Here is a 24,855-nt window from a genome sequence, read left to right on the forward strand (position 1 = left end):
GGGAACACTAAAGTAACACGTTGTAGATCTGAATGAATGAAATATTTTATTAAATAATTTGTTCTTTCCATAGTTGAATGTGCTGACAACAAAATCACACAAAAATTATCAATGAAAATCAAATGCATCAACCCATGGAGGTCTGGATTTGGAGTTATACTCAAAATTAAAGTAGAAAAGCACACTACAGGCTGATCCAACTTTGATGTAATGGCCTTTAAACAAGTCAAAATGAGGCTCAGTAGTGTCAGGGATGTGATTTTTCGCGAATTCGTGGAATTCCGCTTTTTTCAGGGATGGGAATTTACTGCGGATTTCATTTTAAGTTTGAACACTTTATTGTCGCCGATACGCCCGCGCGATGGTAACGACGTTAACGATAGCTTGTTAACGACGATTGTAAACGGCCCAGCGATCGGAAGCCACTGCGCCGCCACCGCACCCCCCCGTCAACAACTTTCCACTGGAATCAGAACTTGCTGATCCCATCCCTGTAGTGTGTGTGGCCTCTGTGTGCCTGTATGACCTCCCTACAACGCCTGGGCATGCTCCTGATGAGGCGGTGGATGATCTCCTGGGGGATCTCCTCCCAGACCTGGACTAAAGCATCCGCCAACTCCTGGACAGTCTGTGGTGCAACTTGGCGTTGGTGGATGGAGCGAGACATGATGTCCCCGATGTGCTCAATTGGATTCAGGTCTGGGGAACGGGCGGGCCAGTCCATAACATCAATGCCTTCGTGTTGCAGGAACTGCTGACACACTCCAGCCACATGAGGTCTAGCATTGTCTTGCATTAGGAGGAACCCAGGGCCAACCGCACCAGCATATGGTCTCACAAGGGGTCTGAGGATCTCATCTTGGTACCTAATGGCAGTCAGGCTGTGCGGCCCTCCAGAGAAATGCCTCCCCACACCATCACTGATCCACCACCAAACCGGTCATGCTGAACAATGTTACAGGCAGCATAACGTTCTCCACGGCTTCTCCAGACCCTTTCATGTCTGTCACATGTGCTCAGGGTGAACCTGCTCTCATCTGTGAAAAGCACAGGGCACCAGTGGTGGACCTGCAGATTCCTGTGTTCTATGGCAAATACCAGCCGAGCTCCACGGTGCCGGTCAGCGAGCACAGCGGGCACTAGAGGACGCTGGGCCCTCAGACCACTCTCATCTCTTTCTGATTGTTTGGTCAGAGACATTCACACCAGTGGTCTGCTGGAGCTCATTTTGTAGAGCTATTGCAGTGCTCATCCTGGTCCTCCTTGCACAAAGGAGCAGATACCTGTCCTGCTGATGGGTTGAGGACCTTCTACAGTCCTGTCCAGCTCTCCCAGACTAACTGTCTGTCTCCTGGAATCTCCTCCATGCTCTTGAGAATGTACTGGGAGACACAGCAAACCTTCTGGTAATGGCACACATTGACGTTTCATCCTGGAGGAGTTGGACTGTCTGTGGAACCTCTGTAGGGTCCAGGTATCGCCTCATGCTACCAGAAGTTACAATATATATATATCTATATATATATATATATATATCTGTTTCTTACTCTCTGTCGTCACTGGGGGGCGCTGCCCCCTCAGTTGTAAATGGCTCTTTCTCATCTCTATAAAATTATTTGAATAAAGCAGCAGATTTTCTTCCATACGTTTTTATTTCATTTATAACCTCATTTATTACATTTGTCATCTTATTTTCTTATAGAGGTGCATGATGGGAAACAGACAGCATGGAAGGCAGTGGCCGGCCACTAACCAATCACCTGCAATCAATCCATCCAATAATAATCAACAGTACAACATAAAGGAGAAGGATACACGAGTGTGCTGCTGTTACACCGGAGACAGGGATGGAGGAAGGAGCGGTCGTCACAGCAACGAGGGTCCGCTGGTTGCTACGGTAACATGGGGCCTATGTACTATGATGCCGGTGGCTGTGGTTACTGTAGCAACACTGTCTCCAGCAGCTCTGGAAATCACAGAGGAGCCACAGTGGTCACCATGGTAACGTGTCAGCTCCAAAAGCCTTGAAGGTTACCATGGCAACAAGTCAGAAGATCTGAGCTGTGGTCATCTGACGAAGTGACACCATCATGGAATCCACCTCTGATTGGCTTGTCTGGTCTCCTGACGGTCTCCATGGTAACAACAGCCATTAACAGTTCACAGCACTGTGAAAGACCATCGATGAACACGCTGTGATCACGTTCATTTACCAAGAAATAAAAACTGAACAGTGACAGGAATCTGGTTTGGCACAACATGAGTTCAATAAAACCAGTTCAGACTGCTCTGCACCAGTTCAACCAGTTCATAACCGGCTGGGTACAACTGACTAGTTCTGAGTCTAACTGGTCCAAACCAGCCTCTTTTAAATTAAAGCCCTTCAAACGTGCTGTCACCGTTACTAACCAGCTGGTAAAATGGGCTTCATGTGGCTCTAACCAGCAGTAACCAGATCACCAGGATCTATCCAGATCTAACCAGATTGTAACAACAGATCTATCCAGATGTAACCAGATCTGGATGGATCTGGTTACATCTGGTTAAATCTAACCAGATCACCAAGATCTAACCAGATTACTGGGCAGGAGATTCTTTACATTTCTGTTTAACTGCCTAAAAGATTCTGTAACCTTCTACAACTTGTAACTACTTTTTACCACCTGTAGCCATTTGTAACTAGTTTTTACCAATTGTAACCGTTTGTAACTAGTTTTTACCAATTGTAACCATTTTTAACTAGTTTTTACTAATTGTAACCATTTGTAACTAGTTTTAACCAACTGTAGCCGTTTGTAACTAGTTTTTACCAGCTGTAACTAGTTTTTAGCAGCTGTGACCGGTTTAACAAGATGCTAGCTGGTTATAACTGGAGATGAGCAGTTGAGTTTTCCACTGACATTTAAATAATACCCAGACTTCAGAACAATTACAAGCTGAATAATAAGGAAGCACCTCTTCTAAAATAATCCTCCATTGTGCGATAACTTGGCCATCTGTAGTCAAAACCAGCTCTAACTAGTATCACCGGCTGTTTTCGGTTCTGATGGGACGTCCAGCCCAAATAAGAAACAGCAGCTTAAATACAGAATGCAGATCTGATATATTACCAACAATTCACTGAACAAAGAGTGACTGATACAACACACCACTGTTCACTGTACCACACACACTGCTCCGGTCCAGTTATGGCCAGTCAGAACAGGTTAGAACCCATCAGAAGTGGTCAGGTCCGGTTAGAACCAGTCAGAACTGGTTAGAACCAATCAGAACGGGTTAGAACCCATCAGCAGTGGTCAGGTCCGGTTAGAACCAGTCAGAACTGGTTAGAACCAATCAGAACGGGTTAGAACCCATCAGCAGTGGTCAGGTCCGGTTAGAACCAGTCAGAACTGGTCCCATCCAGCCTTTAAGCTTCTCTGCAAACAGTTAAGATCAGATAAAACTCAAAGAGAATAAACCACAGACACGTTTTCACCACAGCGAAGCAGGAGGTGATGGTGAGAGCGATAAGGCGGACTTACTGGCCATTTCCTTCCATTCCCACTGCTTTACACGCCTAAAACATGCTAAAAACTTGCTGGCAGCCAGAGCCATGCACAGACTGAGGGAGTGAGGTAGAAGTTAAACAAACACAAACTTTTCATACCACTTTTGAGCAGAATTTCCCATGTAGAGCTGTGGTTTTGTAGCTAACTTATTATCTCAACATATTTTCAAATTGTCCATTAATAATGATGTAATTGAGCTGTTTTTGTAGTGGTTATGCAGCATTTCAGGGGTTTTACTCTTCAAAATTCTGCAAAACTCCTATATTTTTGTTCTTGGTAGCAGTTCCTCTGTCTTCTTCTCTTTGTGCAAAGGCAGAGTAGAGGAGGAGAACGCAGAGTTTCCTAAAACACTGGATTGTTCCTTTAACCTTCACCCAACATGGCCGCCGCGTGGCTCTGGCTGCATGACCTCTGACCTTAACACCGTCACATGATTGGCAGGTCCCAGAAGAATAAATTATATTTACAAAAACTTTTTCTTTTTGCATCAACTTGCATCAAGCAAACATCAAACACAGAAATATCCAACAACAATCTGTTCATTTCGCCAAACAGCAATAATAATATTCAGAATATTTTTCACTATCAAAACACTTTGTCCAAAAGGAGTTTATATCAACAGAATTACTGAACCACTCAAGTCAAGAGGAGAAAAAAAAACCCACGTTCACTTTGTCCTTTTAAGTCAGAGCGGCTCCATCTAATTACTGGATCATCTGCAGCATCCAGAAACCACAGAGAGGGTCAGTCCGGCCCGGGTTAGGGTCAAACTGGTCCAGGTTAGGGTCAAACTGGTCCAGGTTAGGGTTAAACCGGTCCGGGTCGGGGCTAAACTGGTCTGGGTTGGGGCTTAACTGGTCTGGGTTAGAGTTAAACCGGTTCAAGTTATGGTTAAACCAGTCCCAATTAGGGTTAAACTGGTCCAGGTTAGGGTTACACCGGTCTGGATTAGAGTTAAATCGGTCTGGATTAGAGTTAAACCGGTCTGGATTAGAGTTAAATCGGTCTGGATTAGAGTTAAACCGGTCTGGATTAGAGTTAAATCGGTCCAGGCTCCTCTTGGCGTCTTTGATCTGGTGACATCATCGTGTCCTCGTATATCACAGATTATTTCCATTATTGATTATTAGTTCCTTCTTCTGGTCAATAAAGGTCAGAAAATCTGAGCTTCTCAGAGTCAGAGGCCTCAAATGTCGGACCAACAATCCAAAATGTTCAGAAAAAAGAAAAAATATTCAAACATGAGAAACTGGAAGTTGATCCATTTCTGTATTTTAGTTTTTAAATAATGACTCACTGGATTGACTGACTTATTTTCAGGTCAAATATGTGGTTTCAGCTTCAGATTTCCACTCTCTTTATGACGCCAACAAAGATGAAATGTTCTGGAGACTAAATCTGGATCATAATTACATAAAAAGGTCAAATGATGCAGTAAAGTAATAAACCTTTTTTCCAACAGCAGTGAGGTGGCTGTAAATGGCACTTCTTCAAACATGCTTTCAGTTCATGAAACAAGGAAAGAGGAAGTTTGTCTGCTTTGTGAAAAGTTGGTCTGACTGAAGAAACACGTTGAACTCTGAGAACCAAACATCTGAAGGACAGAAATGATCTCTAACATTTAGAGGTCAAATAAAAATGTAAAACAGAGACATTTCTGTCGGACTCTGTGATTTTAGAAAAGCCTGCAGGACTGGAGTGCACCAGCAGGGGGCTGCTGGGAAACGGAGTTGACCTCCTGACAGGCTGCTGATTGGCAGCTTGGAGGTCTGGACTTTTCTTGGAGGAATTTGGCATTAGAATAGTTGAAGTGCATTTAAAGGGGCTTCTAGAGTCTAACAGTCGCTTTAGATTCTGCTGCTTTTTCTTGAATATCTTGGATGAACCTGCAGCTGGTGGACGTTCGGTTTTCATCAATGAAAGCTGTTTAAGCGATGCTGGACTGGAGTCCAGACAAGAACGTCCTGTAGAACCCTGGAACTGTTTGTTTTCTCTCATGTTTATATCTGCATCGCCCAGGAGAACCGGCTTTGACCTGCACCGTAGTTCTGAGATCATCACTGTGTAGTTCTCATGCTTTAGATCGTTGCTGCAACGTGAAATAAGTTGTGGGCTTTTGTAGCTGCAGTTCTAAAAATGACCACCAGAACTCAGTGGCAGTAATGCTGAGAGTTCTACGTTCTCTTCATAGACAGAGCTCGTCTTCCTGCATTAGTGGAAGCATTAAAAAGGCAGGATGGGTTCTCTTCCGGGTCTAGTTTGTGGGTTCGACATCAGCCCCTCTGGCTTATCGTCCATGTTCTGTCTGCAGGTTCTGAGGCTGTTCAGGAACTCAGGAAGGATTTAATATACAGGAAACGTTTGCAGGAACCTTCTTCTGAGCTGGAGAACCTTCTGAGGAGCTCAGTTGGTCTACCTGTGTTTCCACCAGAGGTCTCAGCGGGCTGTTCCCACTGCAGGAACTTCAAGTTTCTTTTAGGGGGAACCGAACCTTTGTTCCAACCACAGGAACCGTCCAGTACAACCTCTTCAGGGCTGTCATCAGGGGAGAACAAAGGACCTGTTCCAGGTGGGTAGGACCTCCAAATAACTGCTGTGTGGGCTTCAGTGCTGATTGGGTAGATTCTGAGAGGCGGATGCTGATTGGCTGAGGTGGTGCACAAAGGGCTTGTAGAGGCTGGAGATGATCACTGAGAGGAGACCTGCAGGAAGATAGAGTGAATGTTCTGAAGAGTTGTAGTTTCCACCGCAAGAATAAGGAAAGAACCTGCTTGGAGAGCAGGACTGTCAGGATGGCATCAGAAGAACCCGATCAGCGGTCAGAAACCAGCTTCCTGTTCGGGGAGGCTCTTCAAGGCTGGTTTCCACTACAGGAACCTGCAGCTTCAACCTTCACACATGTTCTGCCCAGACACAGTCGCTGTTAGTGGTGCAACAGATCATCGTTGATCCGTGATCCGTATGGATCCCTCTCCACGTGGTCCGCGGATTGGTTGATGAAAAAAGTTGTACGTGGTCACATGGAGAGCGCATGTTTAATCCACACTAATTGAGTGCAGTGGTAGTCATGAATAGCAGAGGAGCAGAGGAACTTCAAAAACCTTCTGCGTCATTTAAGTCGCTCATATGGGAGCATTTTGCCTTCCCTGTAAAGCACAGTGATGATGGAAGAAAGGTGGTGGACAAAGCTATAATGGTGTGTAGGCACTGTGGCAGAGAAAGACGTATGAGAGGAAACACATCGAGCATGACCAGCCATATGAAGCGACATCACCTGGATGTGTCAGTGACAGGAGCCAAGATGAAGGCTGCTTAGCAACCACTGATCACCGCGGCATTTAAACAGCCGATCCGAAAACTGATTCGATCTGTGACTCAAAACCGTGATACGATCCGAACCACGAGTTTTTTGATCCGTTGCACCCCTAGTCGCTGTGGAACCTCTTTCAGGAGTGGGAACCTGCTTTTAGGGTCTCAGCACTGACTGGTTCAACTCAGATGACATGTTTTCTGACATCACCTCCAACAACATGAAGTTCTCCAGATGGTCTGACAGAACATATCTCCATGCTTCAGTTCCTACATAGAAATGGAGTTCCGTCCACTAACTGCCGGTTCTTATCTCTGAGTTCCTGTTGAGGAACTTGGATCTACAGTGGAACCAGAAAGAACCAGCAGGGGTTGATGCTCTCTTTGAGTTCTTGCAGTGGACGTAGTGAACAGACCTTCTGATCCGTCAGATGGTTTGGGACCATGGTGGAAACACAACTGACCAACTGAAGGAACCTTGGTTCCTGGGAAGTTTCCTGCAGTGAAAGTTCTAGTGGAACTGTCCAGACAGCATAAAGAACTGTTAAATTCAGAAACAACATGGAACACGTAGAAGGTTGTGCTTTATGCTGATGGTCCAATCAGAAGCTTCAGACTGATTAGCTGATGGATCATTAATCTGATCAGCTGATTGATCATTAATCTGATCGGGTGATGGATCATTAATCCAGGATGGAACCTACTGATCAGGTTCCTGATCAATCATTGTGCTAATTATTTTCTGATCGCTGGTTGAAACAGACACAATCAATTGATTATCAGCACAGTTCCTGATCAATCGTTGGCTCGTTCACTTTTAGGTTTCTTGGATCGGTGCTCTGAATATGATGTCACAGGTGATGATGGAGGTGTCTCCATGGTGACAGCAGCTGAGGATTGTGGGTAAAGTGATGACTGATTTGAACTGGTTTGTATTTTCTTCTGTCCAATCAGGGTCCGCCTTGAAAGCTGCTGAAGCTCCTCCTCCTCATCACGTGTTCTCTCCTTCAGCTGCAGCAAGCTCCTCCCCTTCCTCCTCCAGACTCTCCACAATTGGTCGGTGCACCTGAGGCTCCTCCCCTCTTCCGGCCCTCAACAGGACATCCATCCATCGACGCTGAAGCTCCTCCCCCTCGGCACTGAAGTAGAGGGTCAGGTGACTCTGGGAGATCTTGAAGGCGTGGCGTCGCTCCAGCCGGTCACATGACTCCGGCAAAGAGACCTCGAAGCCAATCAGAGGGACGCTGCGCTGAGCCTTCACGTCCTGCAGAGACACACAGACAGGCTGGTTCTGATTGGTCGCTTAGTGGACGTGTTCTGATTGGTGGGTGTGTAGGACTGTTCTGATTGGTCGTTAGAACAGCTCCGTATACGTGTTCTGACTGGTCTACCTGTAGAAGTGTTCTGATTGGTCGACCTGTAGATGATTTCTAATTGATCTACCTATATACGTGTTCTGATTGGTCTACCCGTATACGTGTTCTGATTGGTCTACCCGTAGACGTGTTCTGATTGGTCTACCCGTAGACGTGTTCTGATTGGTCTACCCGTAGACGTGTTCTGATTGATCTACCTATATACGTGTTCTGATTGGTCTACCCGTATACGTGTTCTGATTGGTCTACCCGTAGACGTGTTCTGATTGGTCTACCCGTAGACGTGTTCTGATTGGTCTACCCGTAGAAGTGTTCTGATTGGTCTACCTGTAGACGTGTTCTGATTGGTCTACCTGTAGAAGTGTTCTGATTGGTCGACCTGTAGATGATTTCTAATTGATCTACCTATATACGTGTTCTGATTGGTCTACCCGTATACGTGTTCTGATTGGTCTACCCGTAGACGTGTTCTGATTGGTCTACCCGTAGACGTGTTCTGATTGGTCTACCCGTAGAAGTGTTCTGATTGGTCTACCCGTAGACGTGTTCTGATTGGTCTACCTGTAGAAGTGTTCTGATTGGTCGACCTGTAGATGATTTCTAATTGATCTACCTATATACGTGTTCTGATTGGTCTACCCGTATACGTGTTCTGATTGGTCTACCCGTATACGTGTTCTGATTGGTCTACCCGTAGACGTGTTCTGATTGGTCTACCCGTAGACGTGTTCTGATTGGTCTACCTGTAGACGTGTTCTGATTGGTCTACCTGTAGAATCGTTCCGATTGGTCTACCTGTAGAAGTGTTCCGATTGGTCTACCCGTAGAAGCGATCTGATTGGTCTACCCGTAGAAGTGTTCTGATTGGTCTACCCGTAGAAGTGTTCTGATTGGTCTACCTGTAGAATCGTTCTGATTGGTCTACCCGTAGAATCGTTCTGATTGGTCTATCCGTAGAATCGTTCTGATTGGTCTACCCGTAGAATCGTTCTGATTGGTCTACCCGTAGAAGTGTTCTGATTGGTCTACCTGTAGAATCGTTCTGATTGGTCTACCTGTAGAATCGTTCTGATTGGTCTACCTGTATATATGTTCTGATTGGTCTACGCGTAGAAGCGTTCTGATTGGTCTACCCGTAGAATCGTTCTGATTGGTCTACCCGTAGAATCGTTCTGATTGGTCTACCCGTAGAATCGTTCTGATTGGTCTACCTGTAGAATCGTTCTGATTGGTCTACCTGTAGAAGTGTTCTGATTGGTCTACCTGTAGAAGTGTTCTGATTGGTCTACCTGTAGAATCGTTCTGATTGGTCTACCTGTATATGTGTTCTGATTGGTCTATGCGTAGAATCGTTCTGATTGGTCTATCTGTAGAAGTGTTCTGATTGGTCTACCTGTAGAAGCGTTCTGATTGGTCTACCTGTAAATGTGTTCTGATTGGTCTACCCGTAGACTTGTTCTGATTGGTGGTTAGGACAGGTGTTTACCTGTGGAGCTCCGTAGACGTACAGCACCAGCGGCTCGTTCTCGGGGATAACGAACCACGCCTTCTGCCAGCCCCTTCCCCCTCCCTTCTCCATGTGGTGAAGGAAGCTGCAGATCACGCTGTTCTCTGCCGCCAGCGAGGCCTGTTTCTATGGCAACAGGAGAGAGACGGAGACAGTTAGGCCTCTGTCATCGGCAACATAAGGTGATGCCACAGTGATGTCACACTGACCTCCAGGATGGACCGCCTCCTCTGGGTGCTGTTGCTCAGTCCGGCGGGCGACGGGAACACGCCCACCAGCGTAGCATAGCAGTCCACGCACACACGGTTAGTCCGGTTGTTGTCATACGACAGACGGGCACGGAACTCGGAGCATTTCCCACAAACCACCTGGACAGACAGACAGAGAGTCAGCGGCGCTCAGAGCCTGAACACGGATCACCTGAACACCAACGGTAAACATACGTGACCACAGGCTTTGCAGTGATGCCGACGCTTGGTGATGGAGTTAAACGGCTCCTGACACTTCATGCACAGAGTCACTTCCTTCTCCCTGATCGGAGTTGGAGCTCTTTTCCCCAGTTCCACACAGCTCTGGAGACAGACAGATTAGAGACCGGTCTACAGACAGGTCTACAGACAGGTCTACAGACAGACAGGTCTACAGACAGACAGGTCTACAGACAGGTCTACAGACAGACAGGTCTACAGACAGAACTACAGACAGAGCTACAGACAGACAAGTCTACAGACATGAAATACAGACAGGTCTGGAGACAGACAGGTCTACAGACAGGCCTACAGACAGACAGGTCGACAGACAGGTCACAGAAAGACCAGTCTACAGACAGGTCTACAGAAAGACAGGTCTACAGACAGGACGACAGACAGGTCTACAGACAGACAGGTCTACAGACAGAGCTACAGACAGACAGGTCTACAGACAGGCCTACAGACAGAGCTACAGACAGAGCTACAGAAAGACAGGTCTACAGACAAGTCTACAGACAGAACTACAGACAGGTCTAGAGACAGACAGGTCTACAGACAGGTCTACAGACAGGCCTACAGACAGACAGGTCGACAGACAGGTCACAGAAAGACAGGTCTACAGACAGGACGACAGACAGGTCTACAGACAGAGCTACAGACAGAGCTACAGACAGGTCTTCAGACAGACAAGTCTACAGACAGAACTATAGACAGACAGGCCTACAGACAGGCCTACAGATAGACAGGTCTACAGAAAGACCAGTCTACAGACAGGTCTACAGAAAGACCAGTCTACAGACAGGTCTACAGACAGCTACAGACAGACAGGTCTACAGACAGGTCTACAGAAAGACATGTCTAGAGACAGGTCTACAGACAGACAGGTCTACAGACAGACAGGTCTACAGACAGAGCTACAGACAGGTCTACAGACGTCCTCCAGGTCAGCGTATAGTCAAGTTTTTACCGGGGAGTGTGGTGGTGTGGAATCGTCGTCTCTCAGTGAACAGTTGAGGTGTCTGAAGCTCTCCACGGTCTGTTCATGTCTCTGGATGGTGGCCTGGATGGCCTGAAACAGAACCAAGAAGAAAAAAAACAGGACTTGATAATATTTCATTATCAACTACATTTCATAAAGTTTTCAGTGTTTGACACAACGAAGACCAAAAAGAGACAAAACATCCAGAATAATGTTCATGTGTTCATCTTCTCTCTGATTGGTTCCTGCTGCTGTTTATTGATGTGTAGCTTCTCTCTGATTGGTTCCTGCTGGGTATTAATGTTCCAGACTCTGACGATCCCAGTCAGCTGAGTTCTGGACGATTACCTGTGGATCAGGTGAATCTGTGTGTGTTTCAGATCTGTGCTAACGTCGTATTTTATTCTTTAGCTTTTTTAAAACTGTATTTTGTAGTTTTCTGGGGAGAGGTCTGAGGACTGCACTGGCCCAGAAACTAGAAGAACTCCTCTCTTAGACTATCCTGTGAATAATCCCTGTTCTTCCTACATTATTGGTCTTCTGATCTTTTCATTCTCCAACAGAACAGTGGTGATCTTCCGGTATGGGGTTCCTCTCCCAGGTGGTTCTACTACATTAGAACAGCTCTGAGAATAAAACGTGGAATAAAGAAGGTAAGTCTTCCTGTTTAAGCAGCAGCTGTAATCTGACCAAGCACTGACCACTCTGCAGTGCTTTCATTTTGAACCTTCAGAGCTGGAAGAACGCAGACACGATGAAAGATGGACTCTGAAGGTCCATTTACAGCCAGATGTCCAAAAGAACCCACTGGTCCATACCTGGACCAGCTGGTGATCTGGACCATGACAATAAAGAAGTAGGTTTACCTGGATCCAGTCTTTCTTCTCCTCCTCTGTCCTGCAGACACACAATCACAATCAGTACAGTACACACATATACAGTACATACAGTACACAGTACATACAGTACACAGTACTTACAGTACACAGTACATACAGTACACAGTACATACAGTACACAGTACATACAGTACATGCAGTATACAGTACATACAGTACACACATATACAGTACACACATATACAGTACATACAGTACACAGTACTTACAGTACACAGTACATACAGTACACAGTACATACAGTACACAGTACATACAGTACATACAGTATACAGTACATACAGTATATACAGTACATACAGTACACACATATACAGTACATACAGTACACACATATACAGTACATACAGTACACAGTACTTACAGTACACAGTACATACAGTACACAGTACATACAGTACACGGTACATACAGTACATGCAGTATACAGTACATATAGTATATACAGTACATACAGTACACACATATACAGTACATACAGTATACAGTACATACAGTATACAGTACATACAGTGTACAGTACATACATACACAGTACATACAGTACATGCAGTATACAGTACATACAGTATATACAGTACATACAGTACACACATATACAGTACACACATATACAGTACATACAGTATACAGTACATACAGTGTACAGTACATACATACACAGTACATACAGTATACAGTACATACAGTGTACAGTACATACAGTGTACAGTACATACATACACAGTACATACATACACAGTACATACAGTATACAGAAGATACAGTACATGCAGTAGGATGTCAGGGGTTGTTTCCAGATTGTAGTCGTGTCTCCAGTTTGGATCAGAGTGAGGCATCCTGTGAGAATAATCCTATCTGTGGTTCCTACCTGGCCTGCAGCTCCAGAGATCTTTGTTTTCCAGAAACCAGGAATGTCCGAGGAACAGCCACACTGCTGGTCTCCTTCAGCTAAGGACAAACAAAGACACCGTTACACATTGTTCCTCCAGTGGAAACACCCAGAGAACCTATAGAGAACCAACAGAGAACCTGGAGAAAACATGGAGAGAACCTATAAAGAACCTGAATAGAGCCTACAGAGAACCTGCAGAGAACCGACAGAGAAAATGGAGAGAACCTGCAGAGAACATGGAGAGAACCTGCAGAGACCTGACAGAGAACATGGAGAGAACCTGCAGAGAACCTGGAAAAAGGAAAGAGAAACACTTTTAGTTCCACAATGAACCTTTTAGAACCCGTTCTTTAAAGAACTATTTATTCAAATGACTCTTTCAAGAAAAAACATCACAAACGTTTATTTCAGGCACCTGAATGGTTCTCCAAAAAACTTTGACAGGAACCATGTTCCAGACTCCAGTTGGTTCTGTTTTGTTCTGTGTGGTTCTGTGTGGTTCTGCTGGTTCTGCATGGTTCTGTGTGGTTCTGTGGTTCTGTTGGTTCTGCTGGTTCTGCTGGTTCTGTTGGTTCTGTGTGGTTCTGTGTGGCTCTGCTGTTTCTGCTGATTCTGTGTGGTTCTGCTGGTTCTGTGTGGTTCTGGTTCTGTGTGGTTCTGTGTGGTTCTGCTGGTTCTGTTGTTCTGTGGGGTTCTGTTGGTTCTGCTGGTTCTGCGTGGTTTTGCTGGTTCTGTGTGGTTCTGTGTGGTTGTGTGGTTCTGTTGGTTCTGTGGGTTCTACTGGTTCTGTGTGGCTCTGTGTGGCTCTGTTGGTTCTGTGTGGTTCTGCTGGTTCTGTTGGTTCTGTTGGTTCTGTCTGGTTCTGTCTGGTTCTGGTTCTGTGTGGTTCTGTTGGTTCTGTTGGTTCTGTGTGGTTCTGTCTGGTTCTGGTTCTGTGTGGTTCTGCTGGTTCTGTGTGGTTCTGTGTGGTTCTGCTGGTTCTGCTGGTTCTGTGTGATTCTGTGTGGTTCTGTTGGTTCTGCTGGTTCTGCTGGTTCTGTGTGGTTCTGGTTCTGCTGGTTCTGTGTGGTTCTGTGTGGTTCTGTGTGGTTCTGCTGGTTCTGCTGGTTCTGTGTGATTCTGTGTGGTTCTGTTGGTTCTGCTGGTTCTGTGTGGTTCTGCTGGTTCTGTGTGGTTCTGTTGGTTCTGCTGGTTCTGTGTGGTTCTGTGTGGTTCTGTTGGTTCTGTGTGGTTCTGCTGGTTCTGCTGATTCTGTGTGGTTCTGTGTGGTTCTGCTGGTTCTGTGTGGTTCTGCTGGTTCTGTGTGGTTCTGCTGGTTCTTTGTGGTTCTGCTGGTTCTGTGTGGTTCTGTGTGGTTCTGTCTGGTTCGTTCTGGTTCGTTCTGGTTCTGTGTGGTTCTGTTGGTTCTGTGTGGTTCTGTGTGGTTCTGTGTGGTTCTGGTTCTGTGTGGTTCTGCTGGTTCTGTGTGGTTCTGCTGGTTCTGTGTGGTTCTGCTGGTTCTGTTGGTTCTGCTGGTTCTGTGTGGTTCTGTGTGGTTCTGTTGGTTCTGTGTGGTTCTGTTGGTTCTGTGTGGTTCTGCTGGTTCTGTGTGGTTCTGTGTGGTTCTGTTGGTTCTGTGTGGTTCTGTTGGTTCTGTTGGTTCTGTGTGGTTCTGCTGGTTCTGTGTGGTTCTGTGTGGTTCTGTTGGTTCTGTGTGGTTCTGCTGGTTCTGTGTGGTTCTGCTGGTTCTGCTGGTTCTGTGTGGTTCTGTGTGGTTCTGTTGGTTCTGTTGGTTCTGTGTGGTTCTGCTGGTTCTGTTGGTTCTGTTGGTTCTGTGTGGTTCTGCTGGTTCTGTTGGTTCTGTTGGTTCTGTGTGGTTCTGCTGGTTCTGTGTGGTTCTGTGTGGTTCTGTTGGTTCTGCTGGTTCTGTATGGTTCTGTATGGTTCTGTTGGTTCTGTTGGTTCTGTGTGGTTCTGCTGGTTCTGTGTGGTTCTGTGTGGTTCTGTTGGTTCTGCTGGTTCTGTATGGTTCTGTATGGTTCTGTTGGTTCTGTGTGGTTCTGCTGGTTCTGTGTGGTTCTGTGTGGTTCTGTTGGTTCTGTGTGGTTCTGTTGGTTCTGTTGGTTCTGTGTGGTTCTGTGTGGTTCTGTTGGTTCTGCTGGTTCTGTGTGATGGCTAACCTGGTGGCTACCAGGAAGTCTCACCTCCATTCCGTCCACGTCGATGCGAGCGCGGACGCCGTACTTCTGACCAATCAGACGCAGCTTTGGGACGCAGTACAGCAGCCTGTCGTTGAACTGAACAGAGAGACGGACGTCAGCCGTTGCTATGACAACAGCAGGACAACACACCTGAGGAGGACGGACGGTACCAGGATCAGGTATCGGTCCTGCGTGGTTCCGTTCTTATTGGACAGTTTGAGGATGTGTCCCTCCTTGATGAGCTCGTTGGTCGGGTTCACGATGTCTTCTTCTCCTCCCAGCAGCTCGTAGACCTTCAGCAGCTTCCTCATTCGCTCCTGAGGACAAACACAGCAGTCAGTCACCCAGAAGCTCACCTGGAGGCTCACCTGGAGGTTCACCTGAGCACCAACATGCAGCCTTCAGCTCTTGACAAACATCAAAAATAACCCTAATGGTGGAGGTTCAGAGGATCCTGAAGGTCTGAGCAGCTTTTAGGACAACTGAAAGATGCTGAGAGGAGTTTGGGGTTGGAGATCTGTGTTCCAGCTGAATGTGGATGTTACTCATCCCTCTAACCTTCTGCTTCTCCTTCTACAAACTGACCAAACCATGAGAACAGAACCCTGGACCTCCTCAGACAGAACAGAAGAAGCCTCTTGGATGAAGATGGAATGTCGTCAACAACCAAACAGAGATGTGCACAAACTTTTAACTGAAGCTCTGATGACCATCATGAACTGACAACTGAGAATCTCCACAGACTCCTGGTCTTTGAAGGCCTCAGACCCTCCTGGTTAGACGTCTGGACTATGATCTGCTGGACCTGAACATCTGACTTGACTAAAAGACTGGAGATGAGTGGAACATACTGAAAGGTTTTAGAGCAACGGATCAGAATCTGTCCCAGTGACAGTGATGGTTGTGGATGGAGGTCTGAGATGGTCTGGTTCTAGATGGAGGTCCGTGGAGCTGCAGAGATGCTTCCACCTACAACATCCTAACATTCATGAAGCTTCAGCTTCTGGCTCTCAGTGAGGGGAACAATGTTCTGCAGGTTCTAGTGACAGTTCAGGAACAAGTCTGTTTCCACTAAAGCTGGTCCGAGGTCAGTGTTTGTGTGTCTGTGAAGGCATCTCACCATCTTCCTGATGGCAGCGTTGGAGTGTTCGGCTGCTGTGGCGATCAGCTCCAGAGACTCTGCAGAGGCACAAATCATTTGGGTGTGATCTCCATCTGGAGTGGATCTGTCATGATGTCTGACACAGAAGTGTGTGTGTGTGTGTGTGTGTGTGTGTGTGTGTGTGTGTGTGTGTGTGTGTGTGTGTGTGTGTGTGTGTGTGTGTGTACTTGTTTCTGCTATACCGGTGGGGACTTTGACCTGACTATTTGCTATAAAGGTGGGGACTTGTCTTACAGTGGGGACCTAACATGAGGTCCCCACGGGTGGCAACACCGTTTTCTTGGCCATATTGTTGTTAATAAAAAATGTAAAAGTGCAAAAACGTTTGTTTAGGGTTAGGCATTGATTTGGTGATGGTTAAGGTTAGGGTTAGGGTAAGGGTTAGGAGTTAGATATGAATGGGAGTCAATGGTAAGTCCCCACCGGTATAGAAAAACAAACATGTGTGTGTGTGTGTGTGTGTGTGTGTGTGTGTGTGTGTGTGTGTGTGTGTGTGTGTGTGTGTGTGTGTGTGTTGTCGTACTCTGGGCGTCCCGGTAGTCCGGAGCGTCCTCCGGCAGTCGGTGCAGATAATCTTTGAGCAGCAGCTCATAGCGAGGAATCCTCTGGACCGGCTCCAACATGTGGTGCTGCAAGGTGAGGTTCCTACAGCGCTCCTCCCTCTGGAACACAACAAAACAACAACATCGAATAAACAACATGAACATACAGGGATGTGATTTTTCCGCGAATTCGCGGAATTCCGCTTTTTTTCAGGGATGGGAATTTACCGCGGATCCGCCGATTTCACAAGTTTGAACACTTTATTGTTGCTGATACTTCCGCGCGATGGTAACGACGTTAACGATAGCTTGTTAACGACGATTGTAAACGGCCCAGCGATCGGAAGCTGCTGCGCCGCCGCACACCCCCCCCCCCCCGTCAACAACTTTCCGCTAGAATCAGAACTTGCTGATCCCATCCCTGGAACATAACATGAACACAAACACGCCTGATCAGATGCTGAACCCTCTGAACTGAGCAGGTTCTAGGATGTTCTGTCTCATGTTCTCTGATGTTCTGCTGCTCTGTGCTCCATCCCGCTAGCCTAGCTTAGCTAGACTGTATTCCCGTTATAAGGGATATACGGGAATACGGTCTAGCCCTCCTCCATTGACACATTTTGACAGGTTTTCAAGCTCCGAGCAGATCAGACCGAACCAATCAGAGCACCAGAGGCGGGAGTTAACGATGCGACCGCAACAGAGCGAGGTTTCTCTCGTGCGCTTTCCTCTGTTTAGCACGGGCTGAATTTGTCCTTAAAACCTCAACAAGAAGCAGCTCTTAAAGCTTTTCTTTTTAAAAAGGATGTATTTTTAATTCCGGCAGGCTGTACGATAGAATGCGTAATGCTGTCCTCCACTGTTGAAAGGGAGAGCTTAGATTTTCCTCAGGACCCCTGTACGGCGAAGGAAGCTGTTAAAACTACAAAACATCATGGCGGAAAGGCAATTGTTAGGTCGCTTAGTGATTGCGTCACACATGCGTTACGCTGATTGGCTCTCTCCAATTCAAGCTGTGATCGGTAGTCCCGCCTCTCGGCTAGATTTGGTTCAATGGAGCAGTTCCAGACTGACTTTATGTGTATTTGTAACACACAATATAAAGGCTGTCTGGTCCCCAGGCAACCATCCTGCTACTTCCACCCCAACCCTCCGCCTGCTTCTCTAAAGGAACTTCAGTTTTTTCATCCAATTTTTCTTTTTGAAAACTGGCTGCTGGGCAAAGGGGATCCTTAGAGAACTTTGGATTGTTGGGTTCTCTGTTCCAAATGTTCAGCGCTCTGAGATGACAGGTTGGTGTTCTTTAAATCAAATCAAACTGGATTCTGCTGCGGCTCAGGGAGCAAGAACACCCTGGAAGCAGAACCTACCTGGATCTCCTGGATGATGGCCTTGAACTGGGCCGACCTCTCCATCCAGGTGTTGACCAGCTCCATGGCTTGGTCAAAGTTCTTCACGTACTCTCCGTACATCTTCAGGAAGGGGGCCAGCTTCTGCAGGATGTCGCCGATGCGCGGGTTCGAGTCCCTGCAGGACAGAGAGGAGTGAGGGAGGAGCAGGACCAGAGGATGAGGAGAAGAAGAAGACAATGCTCACCACTCCTCCATGCGCTTTTGCAGCGCCGGCAGCAGAAACTGCTGGTGGAAGCAGTAAATGGAGCAGATGTTGGAGAAGATGCCCTGAACCACATCGCAGGGAAATGAGGAACGAGACCGAGCCTCCTCCAGGAGTCTGCAGCAGAAGACCTGCAGGACAACATCAACTTGGTGTCTCTTTGTGGCTGTTAATTGTGTCTTCTTGATGTTATGACAGCTCCAGCCAGAAGGTCAGGGGTGTGACCTCCATATCAGACCACCTCCTCCTTTCCTTCCATTGGCTGACAGAGCTGTGAACTTACCTGGTCCAGCAGGTGCAGTTTGGAGACATAAGCAGTCTCAGTTTGCAGCAGCTCGTTGGCAATGTTGAAGACTCTCTGTTGGACAGACAGCTGGACAAAGAGACAGGCAGCAGGTCAACACATTTCTAATATTCTTTAACAAGCACCATTTCCCATCAGCCTCTGCTGCGGTTAAACTCTGAACTGATGGGTGCAGGTTACAGCTGGTGATGCTGCCTTTAATCCCTCCTGTGGTTTCTTCTCCTCAGTGTTGATATTTTCTCAGAGCTCAAACTTGAGATGGTCTGACGTTTTAGGAAATGTTGGATATCATACATTTTTCACTGGATTACTATGTAGTAATTTTAGTTGCATCAAGCTTTTCTAAAAATTCATAATTTTTGGACTTGTGTTGATAATCAGCCTTCATTCTGCATTTCTTACATTATGTTCAATAGCTCGGTTAGCTGGTTAGCCTCAGGGAGTGGGTATTTAGGTGACATAGGCGCAGGTAGCATGGTAGCTAAAGTTAGCTAGTAATACTGTTTCTCTATAGCTAGCATGGCAGCTAGTGTTAGCTAGTAATACTGTTTCTCAAAGGCTATCATAGCAGCTATTGTTAGCTAGTGATACTGTTTCTCCATGGCTAGCATAGTAGCTAATGCAAGCTTGTGATAATTGTTTTTATAATTAGCGTGGCAGCTAGTGTTAGCTCGTGATAATTGTTTCTTTATAGCTAGCAGAGCAGTTAATGTTAGCTAGTAATACTGTTTCTCTATGGCTAGCATGGCAGCTCATGTAAGCTAGTGATAATTGTTTCTTTATGGCGAGCATAAAGAAATGTTAGCTACTGATAATTGTTTCTTTATAGCTGCATAGCAGCTAATGTTAGCTACTGACACTGTTTCTCTGTGGCAAGTATAGCAGCTAATGTAAGCTAGTGGTAAGTGCTTCATTATAGCTAGCATGGCAGCTAATGTTAGCTGGTGCTAATTGTTTTTTTTTATAACTAGCATTGTAGCTAATGTAAGTTAGTGGTAAGTGTTCTTTTATAGCTAGCATGGCAACTATTGTTAGCTCGTGGTACTGTTTTTTGCTGGCTATCAGTGACACCACCTCCACCAGGTGAGTCTTCATGCTAACGCCATCATGTAAAACGTTGCGGCTGAACCAGAAGCTACAGGTGTTTCTGTTGTTGGGCAGGTTTCAGTTTGTGCGGCTGCAGTGCAGCTCTTTACCTCCAGCTCGCTTTTACCACCGATCCTCTTCTAATGACTGTCACCAGATCTGGATTCCTCTAAGCCCACTGAGCATGCTCAGTCCCACTGTTGTTGTTCATGCTGTCTCGTTAGCTTGTTTGCTAATTACCATGAAAATGCTCTGTCTGCTGTTTCAATGAAGTTGGGACGTTTGAATCTCACCTCCACAGAGTCCTGTCGGTCCGTCTTGGGGGCGGGCAGCACCAGTGTTAGCTCCGCCTCCTCCTCCTCCTCCTCCAGGTCGCTGTCCCCCTCCTCAGAGAACTCCCTCCTCCTCCTGGCTCCGCTCCTCGCATCCCCCTCCTCCCCCTCATCTCCGGCATACGAGGACGAGCTGGAGAGGCGGGGAAGAAGGGCGGGGCTACATGGGTAGACCACGCCCCCATCATCCACACCGGCAAAGCAGAGCTCCTCACTGTGTGATGGCGAGCTGATGCTGTCGATGCCACTGTCTCGATTGGCCAGCTTCCCGTCCGTCTGAGAGGAGGGGAGGGACAGACGCTCAGACGGCAGCTCTGACTGTTCGAGTGGCGGTGGCGGCTCCTGTTGCTGCTCCCTCATTTCCACGGCAACCACGTCGTCCTCCAGGTGCTTCTCTGAGGCGCTGTAACCCGACTCCATGGACAGACGCTTCTGATGGACGTCAGCACGACACACGGCCACCAGCTCTTCGTCGTCGTCATCGTCATCGTCTTCACCACGCGGATCGTCCTCCACCCCCACTGTGACATCATCAGGACTTGTGGGCGGCTCCTCGTCCACAAGGGGAGGGGCAGGTGAGGATGATGATGGTGGTGATGATGGTAGGGAGGAGGCGGGGTCAGTGAGGCGAGGACAAAGAGCACCGCCTGTGATGTCAGGAACCACAATAATCTGCTCTCTGTAAACAAACAATAAAAAATGATGAAAAGATAAACATATTTACGCAACAAACGCACAGTAAACAATGAACAAAAACAAACAAATCACAGACGACACAGGACAAACAAACAGCAGTTAATAATAAACAACCAACTCCAGAAAAGACAAAATAAACACCAGAATCTATAAACAAATAAACAACTGTCAAGATAAAGGTCTGACATGATCACACCTCCTCTGACCAATCAGAACTCACCGTTCAAACTTCTCGATGAGTGACAGGACGCAGGTAGGAGAGGCGGTGCCATCGGGGCAGGTGGGCGGAGTCCGCCCCCCTCGGGGTCGGCTGGGAGGGGTCTGCATGGCGGAGGAGGGGGAGGGGCTTGTCTGGAGCTCGGGGGCGTGTCCTCGTCACCTGCTGTTGGAGGTGAGGGGGCTTTGGGGGCACTGTGGGGGCGGAGTCAGAGGTCACTTTGGTTCTGGTGTCATGGTAATGGTAGTGTGATGTAATAATATCTAAAGGTACCTTGTGGTTTGGGCCCCGGCAGCGGGGGCCGGCTCCTGCTCGGTGGTGTCGACATGGCGACTGTCAGCTCTGGTGGCCCCGTGTCATTCACCAGCTCTGCTAGTGCTGCTTCTCCCTCCAGGGAGGCGAGGCTTGATGAGGAGCAGCCGGGGCTCGGGTCGGCCATCGACTGCTGTGCAGCGTCAGCATCCAGCGCCCCCTGGTGGCCGCAGGGAGAGCAGGACGGCTCCGGAGAGAGGCTCTTCGTCAGTAAGCTGGGACTGGAGGGGGAGGCGGGGCCTGTGAAAGGGGTGGGATACGTGAGACAGGCCACGCCCACACACTGACAACAACAGCCATTATTATTAATGAAACCAATCAAACTGAAGCATCTTTAATTAATACAGGATAAATAACGCTAACCTCTCATTTATGGATTAAACATTTGAATCTACAGAAGCGGCAGTTTCCAGATGTTCTCTAGACGCCTCTCAGTCATCAGCAGATGATTACTTATTAATAAATGGCCACTGATGGAACCTCCTGCAGCTGCTACATCTGTCTGTGAGCTCAGAAGGGTAGGGACAGGTAGGTGAACGTACGGACACTCTCACTCTCACTACATAACCCACAATCCCTCTCACTACATTACCCACAGTCCTCAGCAACACATGGTGAAGTTCTAGTGTATCGGCTTCAGGAGGTTTTGTGATGACTGATCTTGCAAATGTAGAACAAGAAAACTCTGAAAGTAGAGCCACCGCAGTACCAATGTAACACCAATGTAGCACCAATGTAGCACCAATGTAGCACCAACGCAGTACCAGTGTAGCACCAATGTAGCACCAACGCAGAACCAGTGTAGCACCAACGCAGAACCAGTGTAGCACCAACACAGTACCAATGTAGCACCAATGTAGCACCAATGTAGCACCAACACAGTACCAGTGTAGCACCAAAGCAGAACCAGTGTAGCACCAACACAGTACCAGTGTAGCACCAAAGCAGAACCAGTGTAGCACCAACACAGTACCAATGTAGCACCAATGTAGCACCAACACAGTACCAGTGTAGCACCAAAGCAGAACCAGTGTAGCACCAACACAGTACCAGTGTAGCACCAACGCAGTACCAGTGTAGCACCAACGCAGTACCAATGTAGCACCAACGCAGTACCAGTGGAGCACCAATGTAGCACCAACACAGTACCAGTGTTGCACCAATGTAGCACCAACACAGTACCAGTGTAGCACCAACACAGTACCAGTGTAGCACCAACGCAGTACCAGTGTAGCACCAATGTAGCACCAACACAGTACCAGTGTACTGTGCTGTCATTTTCTGCACTTTTACATTTTATTCCACAAGTCAGTTTTTGCTGCTGTCATTTATAATAATACTCTATTCAATTTCATTCTTGCATATGTTGTATATATTTTTGTTATTTTAATTGTTATATTTACTGTATATTGCTGCTGTAACAGGAAATTTCCCCTGACACGGTTAGTAATAAAGGATTATCATATCAATCTAATCTAGCATAGCCTATTTACACTCTGCCAGTGCTAAGCTAGGCTAAATATTTGTACACCTGTTCATTCATCCATCACATAAAAACACACAATAATGCTCAGACAGAACCCTCTGCAGAACCCTGATACCAGTGTGTGGTCTCCATCAGAACCAGCTGCTGCGTCGCATCGTTTCATGCAGCTAAAAGAAGATGCAATATGATCACATGTCCTTGCATCTCTGTGAGAACCCTTCTGCTGTCTGAGCCTGGTTCTAACCAGAACCCGAGCCTGGTTCTGTAGAAGGTTTCAATAAGAGAGCTGGTTCTGGTCCACCTGCCACTTCTGTAGAATTCACACTATTCAGGCCTAAGGGTGTGCGTGTGTGGAGGGGGCGTGTCCGTCTGTCTGCAGAAACATCAGGCTTCGATAAGCAGCAACATTCAGCATCGATGGATTACAGCCTATCAATCAAATAACACACACACACACACACACACACACACACACACACACACACACACACACAGTCTGTGATCGGCCTCCTGATTGGCTGCTGTGTCTGTGTGATGGAATAAAACTGACAGCAGAGTATCGATCATTTCGATCAGCTTACGTTTGTTCCATCATTATCAGTCGGTTATTAATCAGGTCACGTGGGTGCAACACGCGCGCGCGCACACACACACACACACACATCTGGCAGACGCAGTATCATGCAGCCATACTAGCCTACATTCACTGCGGCGAGATGTCGGTCAGTGTGTGCGCGTGCACGACAGTCACTGACGTGCACGCGTGTGTGCCAGATTCCTCCCCCTCCTCCCCCCGGATCAGGATGATGCTTCATATTTGCACATTTAACGGATGAAACGATGAATCGGTGTGTGGGGGTGTGACGGGGCTGCAGCATGTGCGCGCTATCGTGGATGCTGCCGTGCGTGTGTGCGCGGTCCCGTGCCGTTCGCAAGTATGCGTTTGTGTGCGCGCGGTGCAGATGTCGGACTCACCTCTGCTCAGGCTGCTTCGGTCCATATACATCGCGCAGCAAAACACAAATCCGGTCATTAAAGAGGCTGTCGGTGCGGGAGAGAGCGCGCCCCTCCCCGGTCCACAGCAGCAGAACGAACCGGGTCACAACCACACGCGCACTCACACACAGCGGCCCCGGACCGACCTGCACACGTACCGACACACCGACCGTCCGCACCGTCCGACAGGCTGCTGCTTCAGCCGCAGACGGAGGCTACAGCGCTCGGTTTGATTCAGGGGGCGGCCCGGTGTGAGAGCGGCGGGCGGCGGCAGCGAGGAAGGGAGGGGAGGGGGGAGTGGAGGTGGGAGGGGAAGGATGCGCGCTCACTCTCCATGTTGGTTTCCATGACAACCAATTAGGAACAGAGAGAGCGAGCAGCATTGACAGCAGCAGCATCATGTGGGTCTCTCCAGATAGAAGCTACTCAGAATCAGTCTAGAACCAGTCTGGAACACATTATAATATAGTTGGATTAGGTTCATTTTGTCGTTATGTACTATACCATAGCGTTACTTATTTAAACCGACAATTCAGGAAAGTTGTGTTACCTTGCTGACATGTTTCAACAGCCTCTGCTGTCTTCTTCAGAGCGTCATCTGACGTTTGGTGACGTGTCCTTTTTATCACGTGGTCGGTTTGTCAGAATCTGTTAGAATCTGTCAGAATCTGTCAAGCCAACCACGCTTCCCGCCGTCCGATGGTCTCTGGAGGATGGTGTCCCAGGTATGTGAGAGGACACCTGGGACACCATCCTACAGAATAAACTGTAACAGAATAAACTGTAACACCTACAGAATAAACTGTAACACCTACCGAATGAACTGTAACACCTGTAGAATAAACTGTAACACCTACAGAATAAACTAACACCTACAGAATAAACTGTAACTGAATAAACTGTAGCACCTACAGAATAAACTGTAACACCTGCAGAATAAAC

At 47.3% G+C, this 24,855-nt stretch overlaps 1 protein-coding gene across 1 annotated transcript; it reads right to left on the minus strand.

The window, feature by feature from the left end:
• Positions 1–1,633: 1,633 nt before the first annotated feature.
• On the minus strand, positions 1,634–24,855 carry LOC110947673 (FYVE, RhoGEF and PH domain-containing protein 1-like). Its single transcript, XM_051946729.1, is given in 20 exon segments — positions 1,634–8,124; positions 9,723–9,869; positions 9,953–10,111; positions 10,187–10,315; positions 11,181–11,282; positions 12,059–12,089; positions 12,963–13,042; positions 15,170–15,262; positions 15,337–15,483; positions 16,287–16,345; positions 16,852–16,990; positions 18,241–18,397; positions 18,467–18,615; positions 18,768–18,857; positions 20,168–20,885; positions 21,123–21,195; positions 21,198–21,245; positions 21,248–21,313; positions 21,393–21,671; positions 23,893–24,855. Coding segments are annotated over 20 exon segments (2,997 nt in total). The 5' UTR covers positions 23,951–24,855; the 3' UTR covers positions 1,634–7,851.

This window comes from Acanthochromis polyacanthus, chromosome 4, assembly GCF_021347895.1.
Source record: "Acanthochromis polyacanthus isolate Apoly-LR-REF ecotype Palm Island chromosome 4, KAUST_Apoly_ChrSc, whole genome shotgun sequence".
NCBI classification, from domain to species: Eukaryota; Metazoa; Chordata; class Actinopteri; family Pomacentridae; genus Acanthochromis; species Acanthochromis polyacanthus.